The sequence below is a fragment of the Prionailurus viverrinus genome, chromosome C1, assembly GCF_022837055.1.
Source record: "Prionailurus viverrinus isolate Anna chromosome C1, UM_Priviv_1.0, whole genome shotgun sequence".
NCBI classification, from domain to species: domain Eukaryota; kingdom Metazoa; phylum Chordata; class Mammalia; order Carnivora; family Felidae; genus Prionailurus; species Prionailurus viverrinus.
This window is the reverse complement of record NC_062568.1, coordinates 100,333,161-100,359,321: the sequence shown is the minus strand read 5'-3', so window position 1 is coordinate 100,359,321 and position 26,161 is coordinate 100,333,161. Positions and strand designations below refer to the sequence as shown.

Here is a 26,161-nt window from a genome sequence, read left to right as displayed (position 1 = left end):
GGCTTCACCAGGCTATGTAACTTGCAGTGGCCCCAGGCCACGAGCACGCCATCTCACCCAGTGGGACTTCCTGCATCCTGTCTGAAGGCTGCTCCTGGGTCCGGGAGGTGACAAGGGAACACGGAGCTCTCGAGAGGCGAAGGTGCAAAGGAGACTACTGTCCTTGGGGAGGCCTTCTTGCAAGGCTGGCTTTGGTCTGGCAGCTGGCAGCTACGATCGGGGGGGCTTCCCACCATTCCCAAAGAGTGGGCAAGAGTGGGTCACGGTGCCCCAGCAGTGGGTGTTACGCCAAACACCTGCTTTCCTTCTGGGTGTCCGGCATTTTGGTAAGTGCTACGCAGGGGGTGTCTGCGTGACCAGCCCGGCAGAGAGCAGGGAGACAGCACGGCACACACGTCGTCACAGCTCGCTGCTGGGGCATTCAGCACATCTTCTGTGACTCCCCTCCACTGGGAGGGGCTCTAGGAAGCTTGTGCCTGGTTTCCTCCAGACCTCACCCCATGTACCTTCTCCCGTTGCTGGTTTCTCAGAGAGTCCTTAAATATGGTAGTGATTGCTCTGAGTGTGACTGTGTGCCGAGTCCTGAGTCCTTCCAGTCCGTCATTAAACCTGGGGCTGGTCTTGGCGACCCCAACACAGAGAGCGATTTAGGTAAGGTTCTAGGGGCATTTAATGTCAGCCAGAGCTGGGGCTAGAACCTTTTTGTCCAGACTCCCAGTACTGGTGTTTTTCCACTACCACCCTCCTTTTTTTTTTTTTTTTTTTTTTTTAATATTGAAAAGCTACAGAAGAGCTTGGGCCTCCGAATGAGAATGAGGTTTTCCGATATTTCATGTGACCTAAATTCCTACAAATTGTAGACCACACGGAGAGGGCAGTCCTAGGGAAACGGGCCCACATCCTTCACGGCTGTTGTCTTAAAACTGGTGGACACAGTGCCTGGAGAGGGAGGCTGTTGGTGCTTCAACGGCATCATTCCGGTGAAAGAAGCCAAAACTTCATGTTTCTTTGTATTGATGACAAGACCCTTCACTAGCACTGTGACGGTCCGAGGCCCTGGCTGCCACCTTTATTTCGATTTTGCCGGTGATACGTACAAATGGAATGAAATTCCTCTCTTTTAAAGAATCCTCCGGTTGCTCAGAAAATTCATTGTCTGCTATATGTGGCTCCAAGTGGCTGACGGGAGTACTTGAATGTTCTAGACTTCTGGTACATCGTTTACATACACCTATTTTGCTGTTACGTGAGCATCGTTGATTTTCAGCCTAGCAAGATGCCACAGGACTAATAAAATACTGTGGGATGTGCGCAGTGCTTTCTGACACTTGGATTTAATCCTGAAATAGAAATGCTGTACTCTGAAGGGTTTGTCCATTGAGTAAGTGTTGTATTTGAGAAGATTAATTCGATCTCTGAGAAATACGTGATGAAGCAGATGCCTTCACATCAGCTGAGTGACTTAAACGATAAGAGCCATAATGTGCTTTGAGGTGCGGTTTCTTTTTTCCATTTCACAGCTGGGCAGACGCTTGGCCTTTCGTCAGCTTCACGTTGGGGGGACTGGACCTTCGCTTTTGGGTCACGTATTCAGTTAGGATTTGGGTCTCGTTATCTATCTGGTGGCTAAAATCACATGGAACCAGATAATGTGGAGATAGTCAGCAACATCTTCTGCACATCAGAAGATCTCAGCATAGTTGAGTTTGGTCAGTATAGCATTTTACAGTCTTACACACACTGTCTTCGCAGTTCGTGCACATGGTGTGGTCGGAAAGTAACGTGATGAATTTCTGCCTGACTTTGTAAGATGCCGTGTTGTCGTGCAGTATTTGTGGGACATGTGTGGCACACCTGTAGTTCCTTGTGGCTTACTTCCCTAGACACAGACTTTTAGCCCACTTTGACATTCCCTGTCACCTCATGGCACATTCCAGAAAATATCTTTATCCACCATGACAGATTTTAGTTCACGAAGTTTCTGGTGTTAAATTGCTTCTGAGACCGTCATTTGGGAACCAGACTCCTCAAACAGCTGCTTTAAACCTGAAGGTCCTTTAATTCGTAGATGGAGCTGTGGCCTGGTCCTCTGATGCATTTGCTAGCACTGGCCTCGCACACCTATAGTTTTGCATGGCTCTGTCACTGTATTTGTTGTGCTACCTCAACTTAAAAAATTTATGAACATCCACTAGTCATTACTAATAGTTGTGTCGCTAAGCGAAGAATTGAAACTTATTTTTAAGTTGCTTGTGTAAGCTTTAGCGGTATAGAGAGGGCCCAAGGCAAAAGCAGAGGAGAAATGTGTTCTGTGATGTTCCTTCATTTCTTAACTTTTATATTATATGCGAGGCATTTACACAGAGTTGACTCAATTTATAAGATACACGGAAGAAAGGCAGTCCCTTACCCTTCTGCCATCTCCCCCCAGAGGCAAACACTGGGTGCTGACTGCCCTGTCTCTGTGGTTGTAAATACCGTGCACGTGTTGTCCTATGTGGTTTCTGTCGCTGTAAGAATTGTACTTTGCATGACGGAGGATGAATTTCAGCTCCTCCTGACCATGCCAAGCCACTTGACATCTCCTTGTCCACCAGTTGTAGCTATGTTTTACTTGTGGTTATGACAGCATTTTGTTTTATATTATGACCGTGTGTGCTATTTACAGCCCACTGTACCCGGGGAACTGATGGCTTTACCCTTTTTTTCTGCACAACCTTTTGTTTTCCCTGGGTTAATGATGGTCTTACTTTCATTTGAGTAGTTGTCTCCATGCTTACCGTGTGCTAGTACCGTCTACACACTGCCCTTGAACCTGCTCCAGTCTGGACTGGCTGCCCTCACCATCTCTTCCTTTATCGTCCTGACGTCTCTCTCTCGTCATCATCCTGGGGCTTCACTTCTGTCTTCTTAGCCGGTGCACCTGTTTCTCAAAGACCACATCTTCTCTTTCCTGGTTTTCTCTCTCACTTGAGTTGTGCATATTCTTCAGTAGCTGTCCGAGAAGAGACATGGAGAAGGAAAACTTTTTTGACTGTGAGGTGTCTTTGTTCTATCTTGATATTAATAGCGTGCTGCTGTTTAGAACTCCAGATTGGAAGGCTTTTTCCAGAATGTTAAAGGCAGTGCCCCATTGTGTCCAGCTTTCAGTGTTTCTACTGAGAACTCCAAAGTCCTTCTGATTCTTCATCCTATGTAGATAACTTTGGTTCTCTTTGCACCCAGAGTTTGTCTGAAACTTTATGTCAATGGGGCTTTTACGAGACTATACTCATTTTTTTGTGCAGTGCGCTTGGAGGGCCTTTCAGTCTGGGCAGGGACTTGGACCAGTCCTCTGATTTCATTTTTTCCTCCCATTTCTGTCTTGATAATTTTGCTCCACCTTCTGGGAGATTTTCTCAAATTTATCTTCCAACCATTCCATTATTGGATATTTGATTTAAAATTTTTTCCTTTTTTGTTATAATTGTACGTTCCCTTTGTATAGCATTGTTTCGGGTTTTCTAAAATAAGAGCCTTCTTGAAATATTCTTATACCATAACTTTCGTATTTTTCATAATTTACCATTTCCCCTTTAAAGTGAACAGTTCAGTTTTTACTGTATTTAGAAAGTTATGTAGCCATCACTGCTATCGAGTTTTAGGACATTTGAAAAGAATCCCTGTTTCCATTAGCAGTCACTCTCCATTCCTTCCTTCCACCCAGACTGGCAACCTCTCGTCTACTTTTTATTCCTGTGGATTTGCCTGTTTTGAGATTTGCAGATAAAATCACACAAAGTGTAACTTTTCCGACTGCCTTCTTTCACTTACCACGGTGTGTTCAGAGTTCAGTCACACTGTAGCATGAGTCATTCCCTCGTATCGCTGAATACAATTTCACTGTGTGTCCTTATCCATTCCTCTGTTGTTTATCCATTTCTCTGTTGATGGGCACTCGTTTCCACCTTTTGGCTATCGTGAATAATGCTGCTATGAAAATGGATGCGCAGATAGCTCCTACGTTCCCTGCGTCCGGTTCTCTTGGTTAGATTTTAGAAGTGGACTTGCTGGATCGTATCCTGTTAGGTTTAGGTTTTAGAGAAACCGCCATACCGTTTTCCAGAGATGTTGTACCATTTTGCATTCCTACCAGCAGTGCCAAAGGTGGTGCTTTTTGTGTTTTTGTGTTGTTTTATTTTTGATAATAGCCATCCCAAGGCGTATCTCATTGTGGTTTTTAGAAATTTTCTTTACCTTTCTTGAAGATCACTTGACCGTTAATGTAAGGATTTCTTTTTGTAATTTCGTTGATCTGTATGTCTGTCCTCCTGGTACCTCACCGTACCAGCTTTGTAGTAAATTTTGAAATCCAAGTTTGTTCTTCTCAGGATTGTTTTGGTTATTCTGGGTGCCTTGCAGGTCCACATGAATTTTAGGATGTACTTGTCAATTTCTGGGAGAAGGGCAGCTAGGAATTTGGTAGAAACTGAATTCACATTGAGTTTGGGGAATACTGCCCAGAGATCAAGAGTCGCATGCTCTTCCAGCTGAGCCAGCCGGACACCCCTAGGTGTTATAATCCAGTCTCTTTACTTGGTTATAGGCCTGTTCAGATTTTGTCTCCTTTTGAGTCCCTTTTGGTAGTTTGTGACTGTCTAGGAATTTGTCCACATAAGGTTATCTAATTTTTAACACACAGTTCATAGGCTTTTTTTTTTTTTTTTGTAAGGATAGTTGTACTGTGCCTTCCTTTATCTTTTAAGTTTAGTAATCTGTGTCTTTTTTTTTTTCTGATCAGATTAAAGATTTGTCGGGGCGCCTGGGTGGCGCAGTCGGTTAAGCGTCCGACTTCAGCCAGGTCACGATCTTGCGGTCCGTGAGTTCGAGCCCCGCGTCAGGCTCTGGGCTGATGGCTCAGAGCCTGAAGCCTGTTTCCGATTCTGTGTCTCCCTCTCTCTCTGCCCCTCCCCCGTTCATGCTCTGTCTCTCTCTGTCCCCAAAAAAATAAAATAAACGTTGAAAAAAAAATTAAAAAAAAAAAAGATTTGTCAAATTTGTTTTTTTTTTCCCAAAGAACTAAGTTTTGACTTCTTGATTGTTATTGTTTTTCTGTTTACTATTTCATATATTTCTGCTTTAATCTTTATTTTTTCCTTCCTTTTGCCTGGTTTGAGTTCCCAGTTTTTTTGTGTGTGTTTTTTTTTTATTAAAAAAAAATTTTTTTTTTCAATGTTTATTTATTTTTGGGACAGAGAGAGACAGAGCATGAACGGGGGAGGGGCAGAGAGAGAGGGAGACACAGAATCGGAAACAGGCTCCAGGCTCTGAGCCATCAGCCCAGAGCCCGACGCGGGGCTCGAACTCCTGGACCGCGAGATCGTGACCTGGCTGAAGTCGGACGCTTAACCGACTGCGCCACCCAGGCGCCCCTCCCAGTTTTTTAAGATAGAAAGGTTATTGATTTAATATCTTCTTTAAAAAATTTTTTTTAAGGTTTATTTGTTTTTGAGAGAGACACACACACATAGAGTGTGAGTGGGGGAGGGGCACAGAGAGAGGGAGACAACAGAATCTGAAGCGGGCTCCAGGCTCTGAGCCGTTAGCACAGAGCCTGATATGGGGCTCGAACTCAGGAACTGTGAAATCCCGACCTGAGCCAAAGTTGGACGCTTAACTGACTGAGCCACCCCCAGGCACCCCTAATATCTTCTGTTTTAATGTAGGCAATTACACCTGTAAATTTCTTTGTAAGTACTACTAAAGCTGCATACCGTGTTGTGCATATTGTGTTCATTTTTATTCATATTGGAGTATTTTTTAATTTGCCGTTTGCTTTTATCTTTGACCTCTTTGTTATTCAGTGTTTTGTTAGTGTTTTAAGTGCTATTTAACTGTTATTTAAGTGCTGTTGTGTTATTTGTGTTTTATTAAATTTTTACATTATTTGTGATTTTCTCATTTTTATTTGTCATTGATTTCTAATTTTATCTTAACTGCGGTTATAGATCATAATTTCTATGTTCTGTGATTTCATTTCTTTGAATTTTGTTTTAGGCTTGTTTTATGTTCTGGCGTGTGATCTTCCCTGGAGAATGTTCCATGTGCACTTGAGAAGTATCTGTATTTTGTTAATTATTGAAATGTGTGATATTGAAGTCTCCAATTAATACCGCTAAATTACTTATTTCTCTCTTCAGTTCTGTCACCTTTTGCTTCATATATTTTGGGGCTCTGTTCTTAGGTACATAAAATTACTATATCTTCATGATATGTTGACCCTTTTGTCATTGTAAAATGTCCTTGTCGCTGGTAGCAATTTTTGTCTTAAAGTCTATGCTGTCTGATAATAGTATAGCCACTCCAGACCTCTTTTGAGCACTGTTTGCATGGAGTATGTTTTTCTGTCCTATTATTTTCTGTCTCTGTCTTTGTATCTAACCCGAATCTCTTGTAGGTAGCATATAGTTGAGTGTTATTTATTCAGTCTGATCATCTTTGCCTTTTCAATGGAGTGTTTAATTCATTCATATTTAATGTAGTATCAATGAGATAGATTTTCTTTCTGCTCTTTTGCTGTTTGTGTTTTGTATGTCATGACTCCTTTGTTTCTTCTCTGTTACTCCCTTATTTTATGTGAAAAATATTTTTTTGTGTACCATTTTAATTTTCTTGTTTCTTTTACTATTCTTTTTTGGAATTATTTTCTTAGTGTTTGCTCTGGGGATTTCAGTTGACATCTTAATTTATAGAAGCTTAGTTAGAATTATTACCCTTAATTAATTTCAGTATTAAAAACTTTACTTTTCTGTTTTCTCCCTTCCTTTCTTCTGTCGTGTTTATTTATATGTCTTTATATATTACAGCTCACCAATACACAGTTTTATAATTATGGCTTTATGTAGTTTCCCGTTAAGTTATGTAGGAGACGAGAAGAGTTAAAAACAAAAAATATATATATTTATACTGTCTGTTATGTTTACCTAAGTTTTATGTTTACCTTTGTAGTTATTTTTACTGGTGTTTTTTATATCTTCATGTGGATTTGGGCTAATGTATGGTCTGCTTTCATTTCAGTCTGAAGGACTCCTCTGTTTTTTTTGTTTATCTAGGAATGTCTTAAATTCTTCATTTTCCCCTACCCAGAGCCTAAAATTCGTTCATGTAAAGACTGAAATATCATTGGTCCGGAGAGGATTCTCTGCTTCATTTTTGAAGGATAATTTTGTTGGATACAGAATTCTTGGTTGAGATTTTTAGGTTTGTTGTTGTTTTTTAATGTGTGTATGTATTTATTTTCAAATTATTGAGGTATACTTGGTTCAGATTTAAAATTTTAAGACTTTGAAATCAGTGCCACTTGATCTCCACTGTTTTTTTTTTTTTTCCTTTTTTTAAATGAGAAATTATTTATTTATTTTATTGAGGATTCGTTGTACACAAAGAGTGCCTTCCCTGTTGTTGCTTTCAAGATTTTGTCTTTTCTTCCAGCAGTTTGTTTCTCATGTGTGTTGGTTAGGATCTCTTTAAGTTTATTCTATTTGGAGTTTGTTGAGCTTCTTGAATATGTAGGTTAAAATTTTATATAAAATGTAAGAAGTTTTTGGCCATTATTTCTCCATATATTCTGCCCTTTTTTCTTTCTTCTGGTATTTCATTATATGTTTTGTTGGTACATATATATGTATATATGTTGGTACATTATAAGAACATGAACTCTTAGGCTCTGGTTTGTTTGTTTGTTTGTTTGTGCCCTGTTCCTTTTCTTTTGTTTCTCAGACAGAATATTGTCAACTGACTCCTCTTCCAGGTTGCAGCTTTTTTCTTCTCTCAACTCAAATTTGTTGTTGAGCCCTCTTGTGAAATTTTTTTTTTTAAGATTTTGTTATTTTAAAGTAATCTTATGCCCAACGTGGGGCTCAAACCCACAACCCAGAGATCAGGATTTGCATGCTCTATCAACCAGTCCAGTCAGGCACCCCATCTAGTGAATTTTTTATTTCAGTTTTATGCTTTTCATTTGTAGAATCTCTGTAGGATTCTTATGTTTTCTGTCTCTTCAGTGATATTCTCTATTTGGTGAGATGTTCTTATACTTACCTTCAGTTCTTTAGAAATAATCTCCTTTACTTATTTTCAACATACTTATAATAGTTGATTTCAAATATTCATCTAATAAGTTCAGTCTCTGGGCTTCCTTTAAGGATAGTTTCTGATGACTGATTTTTTTTTTTTTTTTTTCCGTATGGGCCATATTTTCTTGCTTCTTTACATGTGTAAATTTTTTGTTGAAACGGGTCATTTAAAATAATATATTGTGCACCTTTGGACATCACAGTCTGTTTTTCTCTGCAGATTTGTTGTTCTTGGTGTTTGTTCCTCCCTGCTTGTTTAGTAATTTTCCTGAACTAATTCCATAAAGTCCATATTTTTTTCTTATGTGTATGGCTACTGAAGTCTCTACTTGGTTAGCATAGTGTCCAGCTAATGGTTTGGTAGACATTTCCTTGGATGCCTTAAACCAACCAGTCAGCCTCGCAGCCTTTGCTGAAGTGCTGTCTGTGTATGTTTGGGAATGTTTTCCGTGTTCTGGTGGGCAGTTTATGCATCTCTGCCTTCCCCTTTTCTGTCTGCTTGTGCAGAGCGTCAAGGTCAGCCAGCGATGAGACATTAGTGTGTTCTCAGGTCTTTTCTTAGACTTTCCTACAGTCTTGCACCTATGCATAGTCTTTCAGATTCCCAGGAATGTGTCAGATTTTTTTCAAAGTCCCCTGTGGACATCTCATTCTCCATTTTTCTTTGTAAGTTTTTTGGTCAGTGTCTTTGCCCCAGTTGTCATCATCTTAGGCAGTTGCCATGTTAAGCAGTTGTTGCTGATTCTTTTTGATCTTGGCTTCAGGCGTAAGAGTCTCTCCTACTGAATGTGCTGTGAATCATGTAAAATAAAACCCTGCGAATGGGGATTCTAGGATGTGCCAGACAGGTCAAATCATTACAGTTCTCTTGGAATGGGGATTTTTATGGTGCTCCAGACTTGTTCAGCTCTTCCCAGTGGCTTTGAGGCTGCTGGTTTTCAAACTATTATGATTGTGACGCTGTTGATTTTCAGCTGGTGAGTTGGTGATGGAAATAAGACACAGCAAAACAGTGAAAAGCTTGCTGTCCTTACCAAGATTGAGCAGTTTTTCTTGAAGAGGGCTCCTTGGACTGTAGCAAACCTTTGTTTAATTTCCAAAGCTTTGAAAAACTTGATTTTGACCTATTTTGCGAATGTTTGCTTTGCCCTTTGGAGGAGCAGATTTTCTGTCATTTTGAAGGTCTCCTTCCCTGTTTGCTTTTATAATCACACTATTTTCTTTATCTCTTTGGGAGTATTAATGATATATTTTAAAAACTTCTCATTCTTCTTCTTTCCTCTGAATTGGGATTCTGGGGTATACGTCTGTTCATCTTGGGACTCCCTTTTTCACTTTAGAAGCTTTGCTCACGCATCTTTGAATTGGTTTGTCTGCTCACATTTAAGAGTAGTAGACTAAAAAGTCACTTAGCTCTGAGTGTGTGAGTGGAGCTTGTTGACTGTGAGCTTGCTAGTGCTTTTAGGAAATTGTTTTAAATTTATATTATAGGTTATTCTAGGAAGGAATAACTAGATCTCACACTAAAAAAAAAAAGCAACGCCAGTTGGGATTGAGGAGTTGGATGTAAATTTTGAGTTCAGAAAAACCAGGAAGAAATGGTACCAGTTATTTGTGAGAATAGTAAAGAAATTTAATTCAGGTTTGAGATCCAGAGATTTCACAGACAAAAATGAAAAACACTTGGTGGCTTCAGAGGGTAATCGTTACTTCGGCACATCGTTCAGTGTCTCTGAATGTATAAAACTCACCCTTTTTGGCTTGTGCAAATTCGCTGGTCCCAGGGAGGCGTTGTGTATTGCTGTGTTCAGAGCTAGCAGATGAAAGCCATTCCTAAGGAATGCTCTGTTGGGGTTAGACTGTCCTGAAGCCAGGTTACTGATCTCTTGAGGTGGTAGTCTTCTTAGGAGCCACCGTATAGGCATCGCTGAGTAGAGAATGAGGTGCAGCTACTGAGACGGGTGTGGGTAGAGGGAAAGGCATGCCTTCCCAAGGGATTTCTGCATGAACGTACAGGTACCGAAAAGGCAGCAATCATTTTAGCCCTCTCATCCCTAGTTGTTTGAGCCTGCTAGTTGGAGGTAATGTGGCCCCAGTGAGTGGACATTACCCCAGATGGAGCGTCTACAGTCTTGTTCTCAGTTGCCATTGACAAGGTGACTACTCTACCAGGAACGGATGAAATACTTGCCCCTCGCAGTAATTTTAGGTCCAGCGAGGCTAGAGGTATACCTTGTCCCTACCTTGCAAACTTGCAGGCATGCTCACGTCAGAGGGTGTAGTTGTGACACAATAAAGCGGTAAGTTGGTCAGGGCATGCCCTGGCAACCTGTGTAGTGATATTATTTATGCGCTTTTTTATGCCACTGGAGGTCTTTGGTGCTCATAAAAGGGAAGGTGATGGAAACATCATAGGAAATTGATTCTAAGACATTTTTCCAGATCTTTAGTAGCCTCTGGATTTGAAAGTGAGTTTTACTCATATCTGGTCCTCAGGTGACACAAGTTTTTTGTAATTCAGTGGTGCCAACTTTGATTAATTGGTAGTGGCTGCCTGGAGCAGGTCGGGGAAGGATTTTGAGGCTACATCTGGGCTTAGATGGAAAGATGGGCCAAGAAGATTGATCTCTGCCCTGGTGTGGGAAGGGGGAGAGGCAGGGTGTCAGGCTCCTTTATCCCCTCCATTTTACCTCTCTTTGCTGATGCGTAGTTTTGGCTCCCCTGTGACTTAGAATGTAGCATCCTAAGTAGGAAAGAATGAAGTAGAAGCTGTAGAAATTAGGGACTTTACACACCTCAGCGTCTGGCCAGCTCAGTACTAGAGTCGGTGAATGAACTCTGAAGGAACGGAGGCCAGAATGTGTGCAGTTTCTGTAGCGAGGGCAGGAACAGTCTTCACGCCGTGATGTAATAACTCTCCTGCATGACGTACAGAATACCAAAAGTACTTGGTTCCCATCCCTGTCCTGAAGAAGAGTCCATTCTAGTTGCGAAGAAAAGACAAACATGTTTGAAATGATTAGAGCTTGTATGACAGAATGGTTTGTAAACATGTGCTAAAATTTCTAGCCTGGTCCCTGGAATGGGTGGTGTAGGTTTGAACGCAAAAATATATTGCTTTCGAATCTCTGCCTTTACGCTTATTCCAGTGTATCTGTTTTGGCTTGGGAAAGCCTAGTTTTTTCTTGACTTTTTCTACCAGGCGAGATTAGCACCCATCTACCCCACCCCATTTTCCTCTCATTATTGGTGTCACTAGGCTGGAATATTTTGACTGGTTAAGGGATTTTGTTTCAATTAAAGTGTCAAGGTGAAAATGATCCATTAATAGAAAATGTCATGTGGATTTTTTTCAATTAAGCATTTCTGAATTAAGCGTAAGTCACAGAAAAGCCTTTATATTGTAATGTTGGTGCATTTGAACAATAACAGTCTGTGCTTAGAAATAGGAGAAATACAGGCTTTTCATAATGTATACATTTTGTGTCGAGTAGTCAGTTTAATGCAGTGTCTGAGATCACGGGGTCTGGATTCTTACTCTCCGGGCTAGCATCTCTACCTTGACTGTGTTACCCTAAGCAAGTTACTGGGTCTTGATTTCTTCATCTGTAAAATGGGGACGATAATCTCATACATGGCTGTGGTAAGGATTAAACAAGATTTTTCAGGGAGAGCCCTAAGTCAGTGCTTGGTCTGTAAGTGCTTGATTATTATTGGATGTTATTAATGTTATTAATGTAGTTACTGTTTTTGTTATTAAGTGGGTTTATATCATTGACCTTTTTTTGGAGTGTGATTCAGTTTCACGTTAGTGTTTTAATATAATTGACTGTGAACAGTGATTGTTGACAGTCTTTACATATATGTGTGCTTTTTTTCATACAGGTTGAATGTAATTTTTACAAAATTTGATGAAGTCCAAAAATCTGGAAACATGATCCAATCAGCAAACGGTGAGTAGAAAAAGCAGTTGTTCTATTTTTGCCTTTTCAGTTTTAGGTCCGAAATGCTCGTGCTATTTCTGAACAGCTGAATTTGATACCTTGAGAACAGTTTCTAGGTCTGAAGACTTAACCTCCATTGACCCTCCCCCTTTCCCAGGCCAGAAGCTATGAGGTTGTTGGCTTTCTTTTGTAGCTCACACTGAATTCGGGAACTAATCCTGCTGGCTTTACTGTTACAAGCACATTTGGACTCCCTGGGCCTCTGCAGCAGTCGTCGCCCTTCTCCTGCTACCGAGCTGTCGTGCTCTTTTCCCTGTGCTCGCACGGTAGACACGCAACCACTGTCCTTGCTGTTACTCTCTCCCGGCGCCCACGGGCTGTTTTCCATACAGCCATCAGAGGGATCCTTCTGTTTTTATTATTTTTTAATTTTTGAAATTTAAGTAGGCTCCACGTCCATCATAAGGCTCGAACTCACGACCCTGAGACGGAGTCACACGCTGTGCCAGCTGAGCCAGCCAGGCGCCCCCAGAGTAATCCTTTTAGAATGTAACTCGTGTGGTGTTAATCCCCTGTTCACAATCCTCCAGAGGTTTTCCATCACACAGAGACTGCAGTTCGGTGGCTCACCATGGCCCACCAGGCCCTGACACGATCTGACGCTGGCTACCATTCTGATATCATGAGATGTTCTTCTCCAAGGTTCTCTTGGCTCTACTTCCATTGGCCTCCTTACTAATTTTGAACATCCCACGCTTCTCCTGCTTCAGGGCCTCTGTGCTTACAGTTCTTTCTGCTTGAAACATTTGTCCCCTGGGTGTCCCCGTGGCTCTCTTTCCCGTTCCATCCAGATCTCGGCTGCAGACACACTCCATTACTGAGGTCAGCCAGTATAGCATATCCAGTGTTCTAAGGGTACTCTGTGCCTTCATCCTGTTTAATGTTCCTTCTTACTGCGTATCACTGCAAAATGTTTGTTCACGAGGGCAAGGACTTTGTATTATTCCTTTCTTTACCTTTAGTGCCTCAAAAGGTCCCTGGCATGTGGTATAGGTGTGCAATAAATATTGTGGAATAAATAAACAAAATAACTTAGACTTGAATTGCGACTTACTGTTTCTGGTACCTGTATTCCTTTTACTATACCTTGTGAGGATGTTTGAGGACAAGTGGATATTTCTTGTGATTCCAGAAGAGGAAGAAAAGACAAGCGAATCACTGTGTGAGTGAAGTCCTCATAAAGCAGTTGCCAACAAGGACTTTTTCTAACTCTCAGATAGCTCATTGCATCATGGTGATTTCAGGGCTCTTAGATCACCACATAGCTTTCACGTTTTGAATATCTTGACGTTGTAAAAAAGAGTTTGTCACTTTCAGGAAAGTTCCTCCTAGTACATAAAGGCAGAGCAGAAACAGGATCCAGGTCTTTTGACCTCTGCTCAGCTGTGTATCTACCATATCAGTAGGGAATTTGTCATTGGATAGTATGTTTCTTATAAAATACTTAAAGACCTCTAAACATTCTTTCATTAATCCCTCTTAACTTCTCTTTCGTATGTTTGTAAAAACGTAATATTAAGAGGGGAAAAAGAATATTTACTATAATTATGCTATCGCCAACAAATCAGTTTTCATTTATTTCATATTCGCTTGTAGTTCATTTTCTGTAACTATATAATTTGTATGTAATTTTATTATGGCATGATTTCTGTACATTGCCCCCTACTTTTTTTTTTTAAAAAAAGAACTTATTTATTTATTTATTTTGAGAGAGGGAAGGGCAGAGAGAGAGAGAGAGGGAGAGAATCCCAAGCAGGCCCAGCACTGTCAGTGCAGAGCCTGACATGGGGCTCCATCTCAATGAAACGCAAAATCATGATTGAGCCGAAATCAAGAGTCAGATGTGTAACCAGCTGAACCACTCAGGCACCCCTATTCACTTTTCTTTTAAAGTTTACTTATTTGAGAGAGAGAAAGAGCGCATGTGCGCAAGCAGGAGAGGGGCAGAGAGAGAATCCCAAACACTCTCAACCCTGTCAGTGCCAAGCTCAATGTGGGGCTCGATCCCATGAACCATGAGATCGTGACCTGAGCTGAAATCAAGAGTTGGATGCTTAACTGACTGAGGCCCCCAGGTGCCCCTGAAGATTTTCTTTTTGAGTAATCTCTCGTCAACATGGGGCTTGAACTTAAAATCCCAAGATCGAGAGTTGCCTGACCTCCCGACTGAGCCAGCCAGATGTCCCATCCCCTGCTTTTGTATATACTTTTATATGTGCTTTACAACGTATCTGTGGTGGAGCTGGGACCAGGACTCTGGCCATCCAGTGATGAGTGGCACTGCTGGTGTGGCCAGGCAGGGCAGCCCAGCCAGTTGCAAGACACGGGCTCCTAAGTGTGTGTGTGTGTGCGTGCACGTATGGTGTGTTTTCCCAGTTTAAAACTTGTTGGTACCAAGATAGAAAGTACCAGGTAAAGAGGTAAGGGCGGTGGCTGAAAAGTGAGTTTGTGCTTTATAGCCTGTGTTATAAATTATAGCTATGAAACAGAATCCCATTATGCTGCTGGCACAGGGAGAAGGACCACACCCATGTTGGAGGCTTGTCTGGGAAAGTTTGTGTATACTGAGTTTTAATGAACATGACACACAGGATTTAATCGTCAAGAATACTAAAATCCTGTGGTATTGGGTGCATCATAGCAACATTTTATTCTAAACGTCCACATGTAAATATTGCCCCTGCATGTCCCTATATGTATGTATATGTGGTAAAGCGGTAAGGACTGAGAATGAAAACAGTACGTTTAGGCATTTGTGTTAAAAATAATAGATGGTAAGGAAATTTTAATTCAAAACTTCCTGAAGGCCTTAAAATTTCAGCTTTCTTCTGAATATATGTAGTATTATTTTTTAATTGTTAGGGCCAAAACAGAATGAGGCATATATATAAAGATTTTAGAATTCTTAACCCAGAGAAGTTTAGTCTCTTTACTGTAACTTTGAGAGACTTAGGTAAGATGTTCAGTAGCTGTCAAAAGCAAACCACTTAATTTCTTTCTTTTCTTGAGTCATTGAACACCCTGATAGCATAGAGAAACCACAGTCAGAACATAATAAAACCCATCCCCCCTTCTAATTTTTGGGGTTTTTTGCCCATTGATTCCCAGTGGAACCAGTTTTTTAATTGCTCTGGCTGGACATCAGACCATTGACTGCTCTGCTTACTGCTTTCTCCAGTTTGCTCCTTATATAGGTAGACTCTGACTTTTCTGAACTCTTCTATTGGTTCTTAGAATTTTTGTAGATTCCTTGGCATTTTCTGCATAAACAAATCATCCGCAAATAGGAATAGTTATCTCTTTGAGATCTGTATACTTTTTCTTTTTCTTGCCTTATTGCATTGGCTAGAATTTCTTCCACTACATTAAGTACAAGTGGTGAGAGTAGACATCCTTACGTTGTTCCCAGTCTTAGGTCCTTCACAACTAAGCATGATGTTAGTTGTAGTTGTTTTTGTAGATATTCTTGAGCAAGATGAGGCAGTTCTCATCTATTCCTATTTAAGTTTTTATCACAAGCAGGTGTTGGATTATTTTTGGAGGGGAAATCATCAGCTTATTTTAAATATTGAGATATAATGGGGGTGCCTGAGTAGCTCAGTTGGTTAAGCGTCCGACTTTGGCTCAGGTCATGATCTCACACTCTTGGGTTTGAGCCCCACGGCAGGATCTGTGCTGACAGCTCAGAGCCTGGAGTCTGCTTCAGACTCTGTGTCTCCCTCTCTCTCTGTCCCTCCCCGGCTCATGCTTTCTCTTTCTCTTTAAAATAAACAAACATTTTTTAAAACGTAATAAATACTGAAATATAATCTATAGACAAAAATTTACTTTTTTAAAGTGTATAATTCTGTGTTGTTTTGTATATTTACAAAACTGTGCAGTTATCTAATTCCATAATATTTTTATCACCTCCAAGGAGACCTATGATCGTTAGCACTCCCTGTTTTCTTCTCCCAGTCCCTGACAGCCTGCTTTCTGTCTCTAGGGAGTTGCTTATTCAGGACATTTTATATAAGTGCAGTCATAGATTTTGTGGCTTTTTGTATATGACTTCTTTCACTTAGCATAATGTTTTCAGGGTTTATCCGTGGAGTAGCATGTATCTGTATTTCATTCCTTTTTATGGCTGAATGATATTTCACTGCTGTATAGATATGACCTTATGTTATCCATTCATCAGTTGATGGACATTTGGGTTGTTTCCACTTTTTGACTATTGTGAGGAATGCTACTGTGAATAATTTGAATGTTTTTATGTGGAGATGTTTTATGTGGGAATTGAAATTCCCTTGCTGTGGAATTGCTGGGTCATGTGGTAACTCTGTGTTTAACTTTTTGCCTAACTGGCACATAATTTTCTAAGTGTGTACCATTTTACATTCCCACCAACAACGTATAAGAGTTGTAATTTATTCACATTTAAGTCAATACTTGTTGTTGTCTGTCTCTTTGATTATAGTCATCCTAGTGGGTATGAAGTGTCATTGTGGTTTTGATTTGCACTTCCCTAATGACTAACAGTGTTGAGTGTTTTTTCATGTGCTCATTTGTAGATCTTCTATAGAAAAATCTCTATTGAAGTCTTTTGCCCTCCCTTTTTTTCTCTTAAGTGTTGTTTGTGTTTTTATTTTCTTTGATTGAAAGTATCATTCAACACAATGTCACATTAGTTTTGGATCCACAACATAGTGATTCAGCAACTCTACAGGTTATGCTGTGCTCACCACAGGTGTAGCCACCATATGTCATCATACAGTGCTTTTGCAGTTAATACTGTATTCCTTATGCTATACCTTTCATCCATGAGACTTACTCATTGCATAACTGGAAGCCTGTGCCTTCCATTCCCCTTCACCCATTTTGGCTGTTTTTCTACCCTTCTCCCCTCGGCAACCATCAGTTTATTCTCTATTTATGGCTTTGTTTCTGCTTCTTGTCTCTTTATTTGTTCATTCATTTGTGTTTTAGATTCCACATGTAAGTAAGATATGATATTTGTCTTTTTCTGTCTGGCTTGTTTCACTTAGCATAGTACCATTTGGGTCCATCCATGTTGTTACAGATGGCAAGATCTCACTCCTTTTTATGGCTGAGTATTATTCCATTATGTGGAATATGCATGCGCGTGCACACACACACACACACACACACACACCTCATCTTTATCCATTCATCTATTAATGGACATTTGGATTGCTTTCATATCTTGGCTATTGTAAATAATGCTGCAATAAACATATGGGTGCATGTATCTTTTCAAATTAGTGTTTTTGTTTTCTCTCGGTAAATACTCTAGGATCATATGGTGTTTCTGATTTTTTGAGGAACCTCCATAGTGTTTTCTACAGTGGTTGCACAAATTTACATTCCTATGAACAGTGCACAAGGGTTCCTTTTTCTCTGCAACACTTGCCAACACTTATTATTTCTTTTTGATTCTGTCTATATGACAGGTGTAAGGTGATATCTAATTATGGTTTTGATTTGCATTTCCCTGATGATTAGTGATGTTGAGCATCTTTTCATATGTCTGTTGGCCATCTGTATGTCTTTGGGAAAATGGCTATTCAGGTTCTCTGTCCATATTTTTATTGGATTGACTGTTTTCTTGGTGTTTAGTTGTGTAAGTTCTTTATGTTGGATATTAACTCTGTGTTGGATATAGCATTTGCAAATATCTTCTCTTCAGTAAATTGCCTTTTCATTTTGTCAGTGGTTTCCTTTATTGTGCAAAAGTTTTTTATTTTGATGTAGTCCTAATAGTTTATTTTTGCTTTTGTTTCTCTTGCTTAAGGAGACAGTAAAGATACTGCTAAGGTTGAGGTCCAAGAAATTACTGCCTCTGTTTTCTTTTATGAGTTTTAGGTATCACCTTTAGGTCTTTAATCCATTTTGAGTTTATTTTTGTGTATGGTGTAAGAATGTGGTCCAGTTTTGCGTGTAGCTGTCAGGTTTTCCCAATATCATTTATTGAAAAGATAGTCTTTTCCCCATTGTATATTCTTCCTTTGTCAGAGATTAATTGACTCTATAAACATGGATTTATTTCTCGGCCCTCTATTCTGTTCCATGGATCTGTATGTCGGTTTTTGTGCCAGTACTGTGCTGTTTTGATTATCGTAGTTTTGTAGTATATCTTGAAATCTGGAATTGTGAGATCTCCAGCTTTGTTCTTCTTTCCCAAGATTGCTTTGGCATTTAAGATCTTTGTTCCATACAAACTTTAAGATAATTCTGATTTTATGAAAAATGCTATTGGTATTTTGGTAAGGGTTGCAGTGAATCTGTAGCTTGCTTTGGATTGAATGGACATTTTAATAATTAATTCTTCAATCCATGAGCATGGTATATCTTTTCATTTGTGTTGTCTTCAGTTTCTCCCTTCCCTTCCCTTCCCTTCCCTTCCCTTCCCTTCCCTTCCCTTCCCTACCCTACCCTACCCTACCCTACCCTACCCTACCCTTTTTCCTTCTTTCATGAGGTTTAAACCCATGACCCTGAGACCAAGTGTCACATACTGCCAGGTAGCCCTTTAGTTTCTTTTATCAATGTTTTATAGTAAGAGTACAGGTCTCTTACCTCTGTAATTTTATTCCTAGGCATTTTTTTTCTTTTTGGTGTAATTTTAAATGAAATTGTTTTCATATTTCATTTTCTGCTACTGTGTTGTTGGTGTATGGAAGTGCAACAGATTTCTGTATCCTAATTTTGTATCTTGCAACTTTACTGAATTCATTTATAAGTTCTAATAGTTTTTTGGGAGGACTCTTTAGAGTTTTCTATGTATAGTATCATGTCTGTAAACAGTGACAGCATTACTTCTTCCTTATCAATTTGGATGCCTTTTTTTTTTTTTTTCCATCTTGTCTGATTATTGTGCTTTGCCCATTTTTAAATTGGTATTTGTCTTTTTGTTGTTGGGCTATAAGAATTTTTTGTATGTTCTGGATATAAGACTCTTATCAGATATATGATTTGCAAATATTTCCCCCCATTCTTTGGGGCTTTTTTGTTTTTTGTTTCTTGGTGTGTTTTTTTTCTTTGTTTGTTTGGGTTTTTTTGCTTTCTTGTGTTTAAATTTTGATGAAATTTATCATCTTTTTTTGTTAACTGTGAATAATAATGCTCTTTTGAGTAAGAAATAAAAACTCTGGATTTGAGCTAAGGTGAAAGAAGCTATTAATGTAATAGCAGTACTTGTAGGGAAGAGATGGGTTTCATCTTGGGTTCTCTTTCTTGACATGTTCAAAAGTAGGTTGTTCTAAGATACGTAATTGAGTGTGTTTATGTAAAACCCATGGACTTAATTTTTTTTAAGTGCAGAATTGTGACTAAAACAGTAATGGAAAAGCAGCTGAGTAGCAATTGGAAAGGAGTGTCCTATCTCTAATAGAACATTTCATCTTTGTAGGATTCTTTTTTGTTGCTAGGTTACTCGAAGGCCATTCAGCTTTGAATGGCAGGAGTATGGGAGTTAAAAATATGTTGTTTTATAGATGTTTCTTTTTCTTTTTTTCCATCTCCATATAATTAGCAAACCCCTTGAAGCAAAAATTACAGTTTTGTCTCCCTTGGGTTTCAAAAAGCAAATTATTTTCTATGTAAGTTTTTCTCTTAATCATGCAGATGTGCTTATGCTCATGGGAGAATTGGATTTTAAGCATGAAAGAGCCAGTAATTATAGACTAGTCAGTGTCCTTTATCTGTGGCCACTTAATGATCTTTAATTGGATTTGATTGAAGCGAGGCCCATGGACATTAATTTGGTTAAAAATGTGCATGCTTTTGAGTTTCTTGAGCAAAGCTAACATTGTTTATGAGGAGAGAATGAAAGTACCATGTTGATTAAACCCATGACGATTCCATAATGAATCTGCAGCTAGAGAAAGAGACAAAATATTGGTTGCTAACAAACTGTAAACCAGATAACAGATGATCATAAAATTTCATGAAATTATCAGCTCTTATACATGCACATATCTAGGGCACCATTTTGCTGCCAAATGCATCCTGCTTTTTTTTTTTTTTTTTTTTTTTTTACTAAAACGTATAATTTGCAAAATGTTCGATATCTCTTCTAAGTTGTTGGAAATGAGAAATACCTGTGCAAATCTGAAAGCGAAAAGACCAACGTTGAGTTGTTAGGTAAGATTTGAATTGTTGCCCAGAGGAGCTAGGACAAAGCATCCATTTAAAGCCGAACTGAGTGTCTTCTTTCTTAAGAAGCCAAGCCATTATTATCTTGTGTAGCCTTTCAAAACAGTGATTGTGAATAAGTGTATCCGGTGCTGGTGATGGGTTCCCATCCTCTCGCCTGCCTGTTCATTAGACTCTGTATATGACAAGGTTTGGGATTCTGGTTAAGTGTCTTAGGAAAGTGCTTCCATAGCCATAGGTCCAGGGATAACATGTTACAAGACTAGCAAGTATGCTGTGCTGTTATAAGGACAAGACCACCTAATAGCCTGGAAGAGACTGTTCCTGATACCAGTTCAAGCAGCTTATGCTGCACCTGACAGCTCCTCTGTGTGGAAATATGATTGCTTTTTGACATTATTTTTAAGGTTTGTGCTAGGAATGTTCTTCCCTGTTTTTTTCAAGGGGAAAATTCAGATAGTTAAAGAGAAATTTAATAACACCTTTAAAGAAAGCTCTCTTACATGAGTAAAGTCAGATGGAGAAGGTTCACCTCCTACGCAGTCCCCCTTTTAAAATAATCACTTATATATAGTCCAGGCTTTTATTTTGGAATAGGGTGGCAGTTGCCATTGGTGCAGATCACACTGGAGTCGTGTGGGTGGGGAGTTGGCTGATGCTTAAGTTGCTGTGAGTAGGTATAGCTTTCAGAGCAGTGTTTGTATTTATTGTACCAGGATCCCTGACGATCATGACTACTGGGAAAGGTAGGCTATTCTTATATATTTTGAAATGCATTTGTAATTATTACTGCTTTGCTAGGAAGTAAATAACATATTTAAGTATTTTACAGTTTCTTTGATAACTAAAAATTTGTTGGTGAAACTTAGGGGAAAAAATTGCTGTGAGCATTTGGGCAGGGAAAAAATTGTGAAACCTATAGATGTATTAGCCTTAATGTTGACCCTCAAGAACTAGGAGAGAGCTTCAAAGGATGAGGTTAGATGCATTTCATCAGCCTCTGTTTCTTTCTTTCTTTCTTTCTTTCTTTCTTTCTTTCTTTCTTTCACCTTTGTTTATTTCATGTGCTTTAAATTTTTTTCTGCCGCTCTTATATTCACAGTATGTGGGTTATGAAAATAAATTATTTTGCAGTTACAAGACATTTGTTACTGAGTATAAGCCCTGTCTCGAAAGGAATCTGCTGGCCAGAAATTTCTAAGATTTTTCAACAGTGGATAGAGAAAAAGCATAGAACTCATAGTAGATCAGGGATGCTGCCTCTGTCTTGAGAATCATTATTTCAGATTTTTCCTTTCCTGTTAAAGACTGCATTTTAAGGATGCAGAAAAGGAACTGAAAAACTACAAAAGAATTATTTTATTAAAGTGTTACTAATTAGCCCTCAGTCTTTGCACAGAGGTTTTACCCAGGTTTTGGCAGCATTGAAATGATTTTGAGAGAACTCTATGTGCACAGGTTTGTGTTTGAAGAAAGTGTAATTTATGTGATAGGAACAGCCTGAATGCTCGCCTGCCTTCCTGTGAGATGGTCTTGCTGATGAGCTTTTAATTTGTTGTCTCTGAAGGATATTTTCCAAACCCTTCAGCTGAAACAGGTATTAACACAGAGTAAAACTGTACATGATAACAGGTGTTCGTTTGCCTCCCACTCCAGGGAAACTGGCACACATCCAGCTCACTCATTCTGTGTTTATTTTGTAGTGGACGGTCGCGGTGTGTACATGTGTCTATCTGAAGCTAAATTTGGTTAAGTTTGTTGAAAAATTTCTGCTTGCTCTATTTTAAAATTGAGAGTTTAAAGTATACAGGGCCGGTATTCCTTTTCATTTTGTCCCTCATTACAGTACTCTATATTCAGGTTAAGCCGCTGTGGGAAATCAATACCTGTGCAGGAGAGTTAAATAATTCACGTTCTGAAGTGACCTTTTCTAGTTCCCTTCATTTGAGGATTTGAAAGCGTGTTTCTTGCAAGTAGCATTTATCTTAGGACGTTGTATTTTGGATTATTTTTTTAACAGGACGAAATAATTACGGGATGGGATTTGGCTGTGTTACATTAAAGGCCACGGAGAAAGCCTGTGGATCTGAGTTTAAAATAAGATTGTTCTTTTGCTTGATAATTCCTTTCAAGTTGCCTGCTTCTTGTTACCAGAAATGCAACCTTAAAGGATTGGTAACTTCGACCTTACGAGAAACTGTAAAGGCAGTAGGAGATAAGGACCTACTACAAGCTGCCTCTTGGAGCTGTGGCTTGTTTGAATTTTCCTGTGTTGATCCACGAATAATAAAGGGCCCGTTAACAGTCTGCAGAACAGAGTACCAGCCATTTTACCACAATTGTGTATAGAGTATTTTAGTATTTTCAGAGCACTTTCCTGAAGGTTTTTTGGTGGTTTTTATGATCTTCGTGAAGCTCCTTAACAAGTACTAGGCAGGGTGGCTTTCCAGCCTGGATACATGAGGTTTGGGGTTGGCTATAATTGGCTTGGTGGCGGGCGGACAGCAGAGCCCTGGATTTTGCCCTCTTAGACCACTCTTCCTCCCGCAAGCTCAGTGCTTCCTTCCTGCCGTCAGGATATAATGTTGGCTTTGTGTTTTTCTTTGATCCTCAAATTGTGCAGTTTCCAATAGTTGTCTTAGGAAATAATTTAAAAGTGAAAGCATTCAAGGAGATCTTAAAACAGGCATTAGCACTCCATAACCAAGCCTTAGATGCCTCGGAAATGTGATGTTCCTAGTCATTTTTTTTTTGCCCAGTGAGGGGATGAGGGAGGAAATTCTGGGAGATGAAATTATACAACGAACATGATGAGTTTTTTTTTTTTTTTTTTTTTTAAAGCAGTTCGGTGTGCTGGGGGCTCGGGGGGAAGACCCAGGAGAAGATGGACAGGTGCCTTGTATGCTGAGCCGAGAAACTGAGATTTTTAGTGAAGGCCATTTACTACTTGCTCAGAGTTAAATTTTAAAAATCGGGTTGTGGGGAGAGAGACTAATGACAGGGCGACCAATTTTAACTTTACAAAATAGAACATAGGATTTAAGCCGATCCTTTTCATCTTGTGCTATCTCATAAAATCAGGGCCAGCACAGCAATAAGGAAAATAAATGTAATTTAGAATAAAGGATAGTTCTTTAAGTGACAAAAATGAAGCTCTGTGAGTTTACAAGTTTCCCTTGTAGTTGTCAGTTTGGTTCAGACTAGTGTGAATTATCCAGAAGTGTCACCGGTCCTTGAAATGGCTTTGGGGACTACTGGTCAAGGTGACTGGACTGTAAGTGCACAAGTGACTTTGGGGCAGGAATGAGTAAGCCCGTGGACACTGGAATCCCTCAGACCAAGCGTGAATGCTGCGTCTGAGCTGTGTGACCCGGGGCAGGCTCCCTGTGTGTCAGCCTCGATTGCCTCCTGTGTGAGTTGGGAGAATACCACTTCCTGCAGCAGCGGGAGGAGAAAGCGAGATGGATAGCTTGGTGCAGGACCTGGCCCAGAAATACTGTGCCGTGTGGTATAGGGACACCGTCCACTGTGTGATCTAATGGGAGATAGAAGTTGGATTTAGGTTTAAAATGATATGTTTGATCCTTTTGCATTTATAGGGAAAACTCTGAAACAAAACAAGATGTGGAATCAGATGTATAATAAGATCTTTTTAAAGGAAAGTGCCATCCAGTGCCCAGATCTCAGTTTCCACCGCCACTGGGGCCCTTCGGGAAATGGCCGACTCTCAGGCTGGAGCAGGGGCTATGCAGGATGAGCCTGTTGCATGTTGTAGTGCCAGAAAGTGAGAAAGCGCTCGCAAAGCAAAACGATGATGGGGTTATGACAAAAGGACCTAGGAGTCAACGGAAAGATTTCTACTGGCCACAGCTGGGACACTGAGCAATAAAATAATGTAGTGTTGGATGATAGTTCACAGTATAAAATGAGTGCATACTGATAAAAAAAAGGAATGACTGAATAAATAGGTAAATGGAGGAGAAGAGACAAATCTCCTCGGCACAGTTGCTCCGTACCATCCGTGCAGCCCCGCCGTGCTAGAGGAGGAAAGCCTGCTTCCTGCTCAGCGTGGGTGTGCAGAGTGACTTCCTTCCAGAGAGCACAGTGTGCACAAGGGGAGGAGAGGAGCCTGACAGTGGGGAGACCTGGCCTCCGCTGGGTGATCAGGGTCCACATCGGCAGGCCTGTTGAGAGCACGTACTTGGATACCATGTGGTAGGAATGGCATTTGACCTCTGTGGTCTCCCTCCCCCAAACCCATAAGCTATGTCCGGACATGACAGAAACCCCAGGTAAACCCAGATTGAAGGCTATGCTGTCAACTACAGAAGGAGGACTCCTCAAAGCTGTCAAGGTCATGTAAAACAAGGGAGGTGGAAGAAACCGTGGTAACCTAGAGGGGCCCGGAGACACATAATGACTAACTGTAGTGTGGCGTCCTGGGTGGGATCTGGAACAGATAAGGGATATGGGGAAAGTAAAGAACTCGGAATAAACTGTGGGCTCGCGTTAATAATAATGTGTCAGTATTGATGCATTAATTATACATACACTAATGTTAAGTGTTAATAATAGGGAGATTGAATGTGGGGTATTGGGACCTCTCTGTACGGTCTTCACAACTTTTCTGCAACCCTGATACCATTCCAAAATAAAAACTTGATTAAAAACCAGAAACACACAGGTGCCTGGGTGACTCAGTTGGTTAAGCATCCAACTCTTGATTTCACCTCAGCTCATGATCCCAGAGTCATGGGATTGAGCCCCATGTTGGGCTCGGTGCTGAGTGTGGAGCCTGCTTAAGATTCTCTCCACGTGTCTCTGTCCTGTGTGTTCTCTCTCTCTCTCACAAAACAAAACAAAACACCCAGAAACCAGTGAAGGAGTTGGAAGAGAAACTTTTTGTTCTTATTCTGTTTTCTTTTGGTGATATTTGAATTGTTTAACCATGCTTCTGCATGCATTAATACTGTTCTCTGCAAAAGGTTACATAATTTACTTGGGCAGCGGAATTATTGCTTTTATTATGTTTTTAATGTTCTGTATACTTAGAACACCTAATGTTATTTATTAAAAAACAAAATCGGAGGCAGAGAGACCAGTTAGAGGACCATGTCGGCAGCAGAAATCCACCTAAGAGATGAGGAAGACCTGAATTGGGGACAGCTTCGGTGGGACCAGAGAGAGTGCAGTGACAGATGGTCGGATGCGGCCCTGGCCACACTGGGGATTATTTGGGTGGTAGGTGAGAAGGACACGGCGGGAGATGGGGAGGGCAGAGGAAAAGCAGAGTAGAATGCCGCGTTTTGGCGTGGCCGACTGGCTGAATGGTGGCAGGAGGACCAGAGGAAGGAGGGGACTTGCACGGTCGCAGGTTTTGAGAATAGGGAGAGGATTATAGTTTTGGATGTTTTGAATTAGAATTTTGATTTGTGCATGGGTTTGATTCAAGTGGGTTTATATCTTGGAGTAGGCATGGGGCTGGTATCCAGAGTAAGATTAGAAGAGGTGTTTATTCTCCACTGTCATTTTGTTTCTCTGCCTTATGCAGAAATAGGATAATTTGCCTCTGTTGTGTTGTTGAGAATGAAGTCATTAGAGCAGGGAATGGTTGATTTGAAGGGTTATTGCACGAGAGTCACAAATAGCTCTTGGGGCAGTCACATTGTGGTGGGAAACTTCCAAATTTGGCTCTGAATATTTCCAGCTGGCTCACTTTTGTGCCTTTGGTCACAAAGAAGAATTGGGGCACAATTGACACAGTGGTAATATGACATTTTGTAAGAATGCAGAGTGTGGATCCAATATCTGACCTTTATTACGTATATTGCTCTTTTAGGGCAAGTTCAAGGGCAAAGTAAATACTGCCGTGGAAAGGAGAAAAGA

The 26,161-nt window shown here is 40.2% G+C and overlaps 1 protein-coding gene across 12 annotated transcripts in view; it reads left to right on the top strand.

Moving 5' to 3' along the window:
- Window positions 1–26,161, top strand: part of CLASP1 (cytoplasmic linker associated protein 1) — a 277,780-nt gene that overhangs the window by 109,268 nt on the left and 142,351 nt on the right. For all 12 annotated transcript variants that reach the window (XM_047869157.1, XM_047869151.1, XM_047869156.1 and 9 more), the window contains exon 8: window positions 12,000–12,067. In XM_047869157.1, the coding sequence (XP_047725113.1) occupies window positions 12,000–12,067 (68 nt within the window). The remainder of the gene's footprint in view (window positions 1–11,999; window positions 12,068–26,161) is intronic.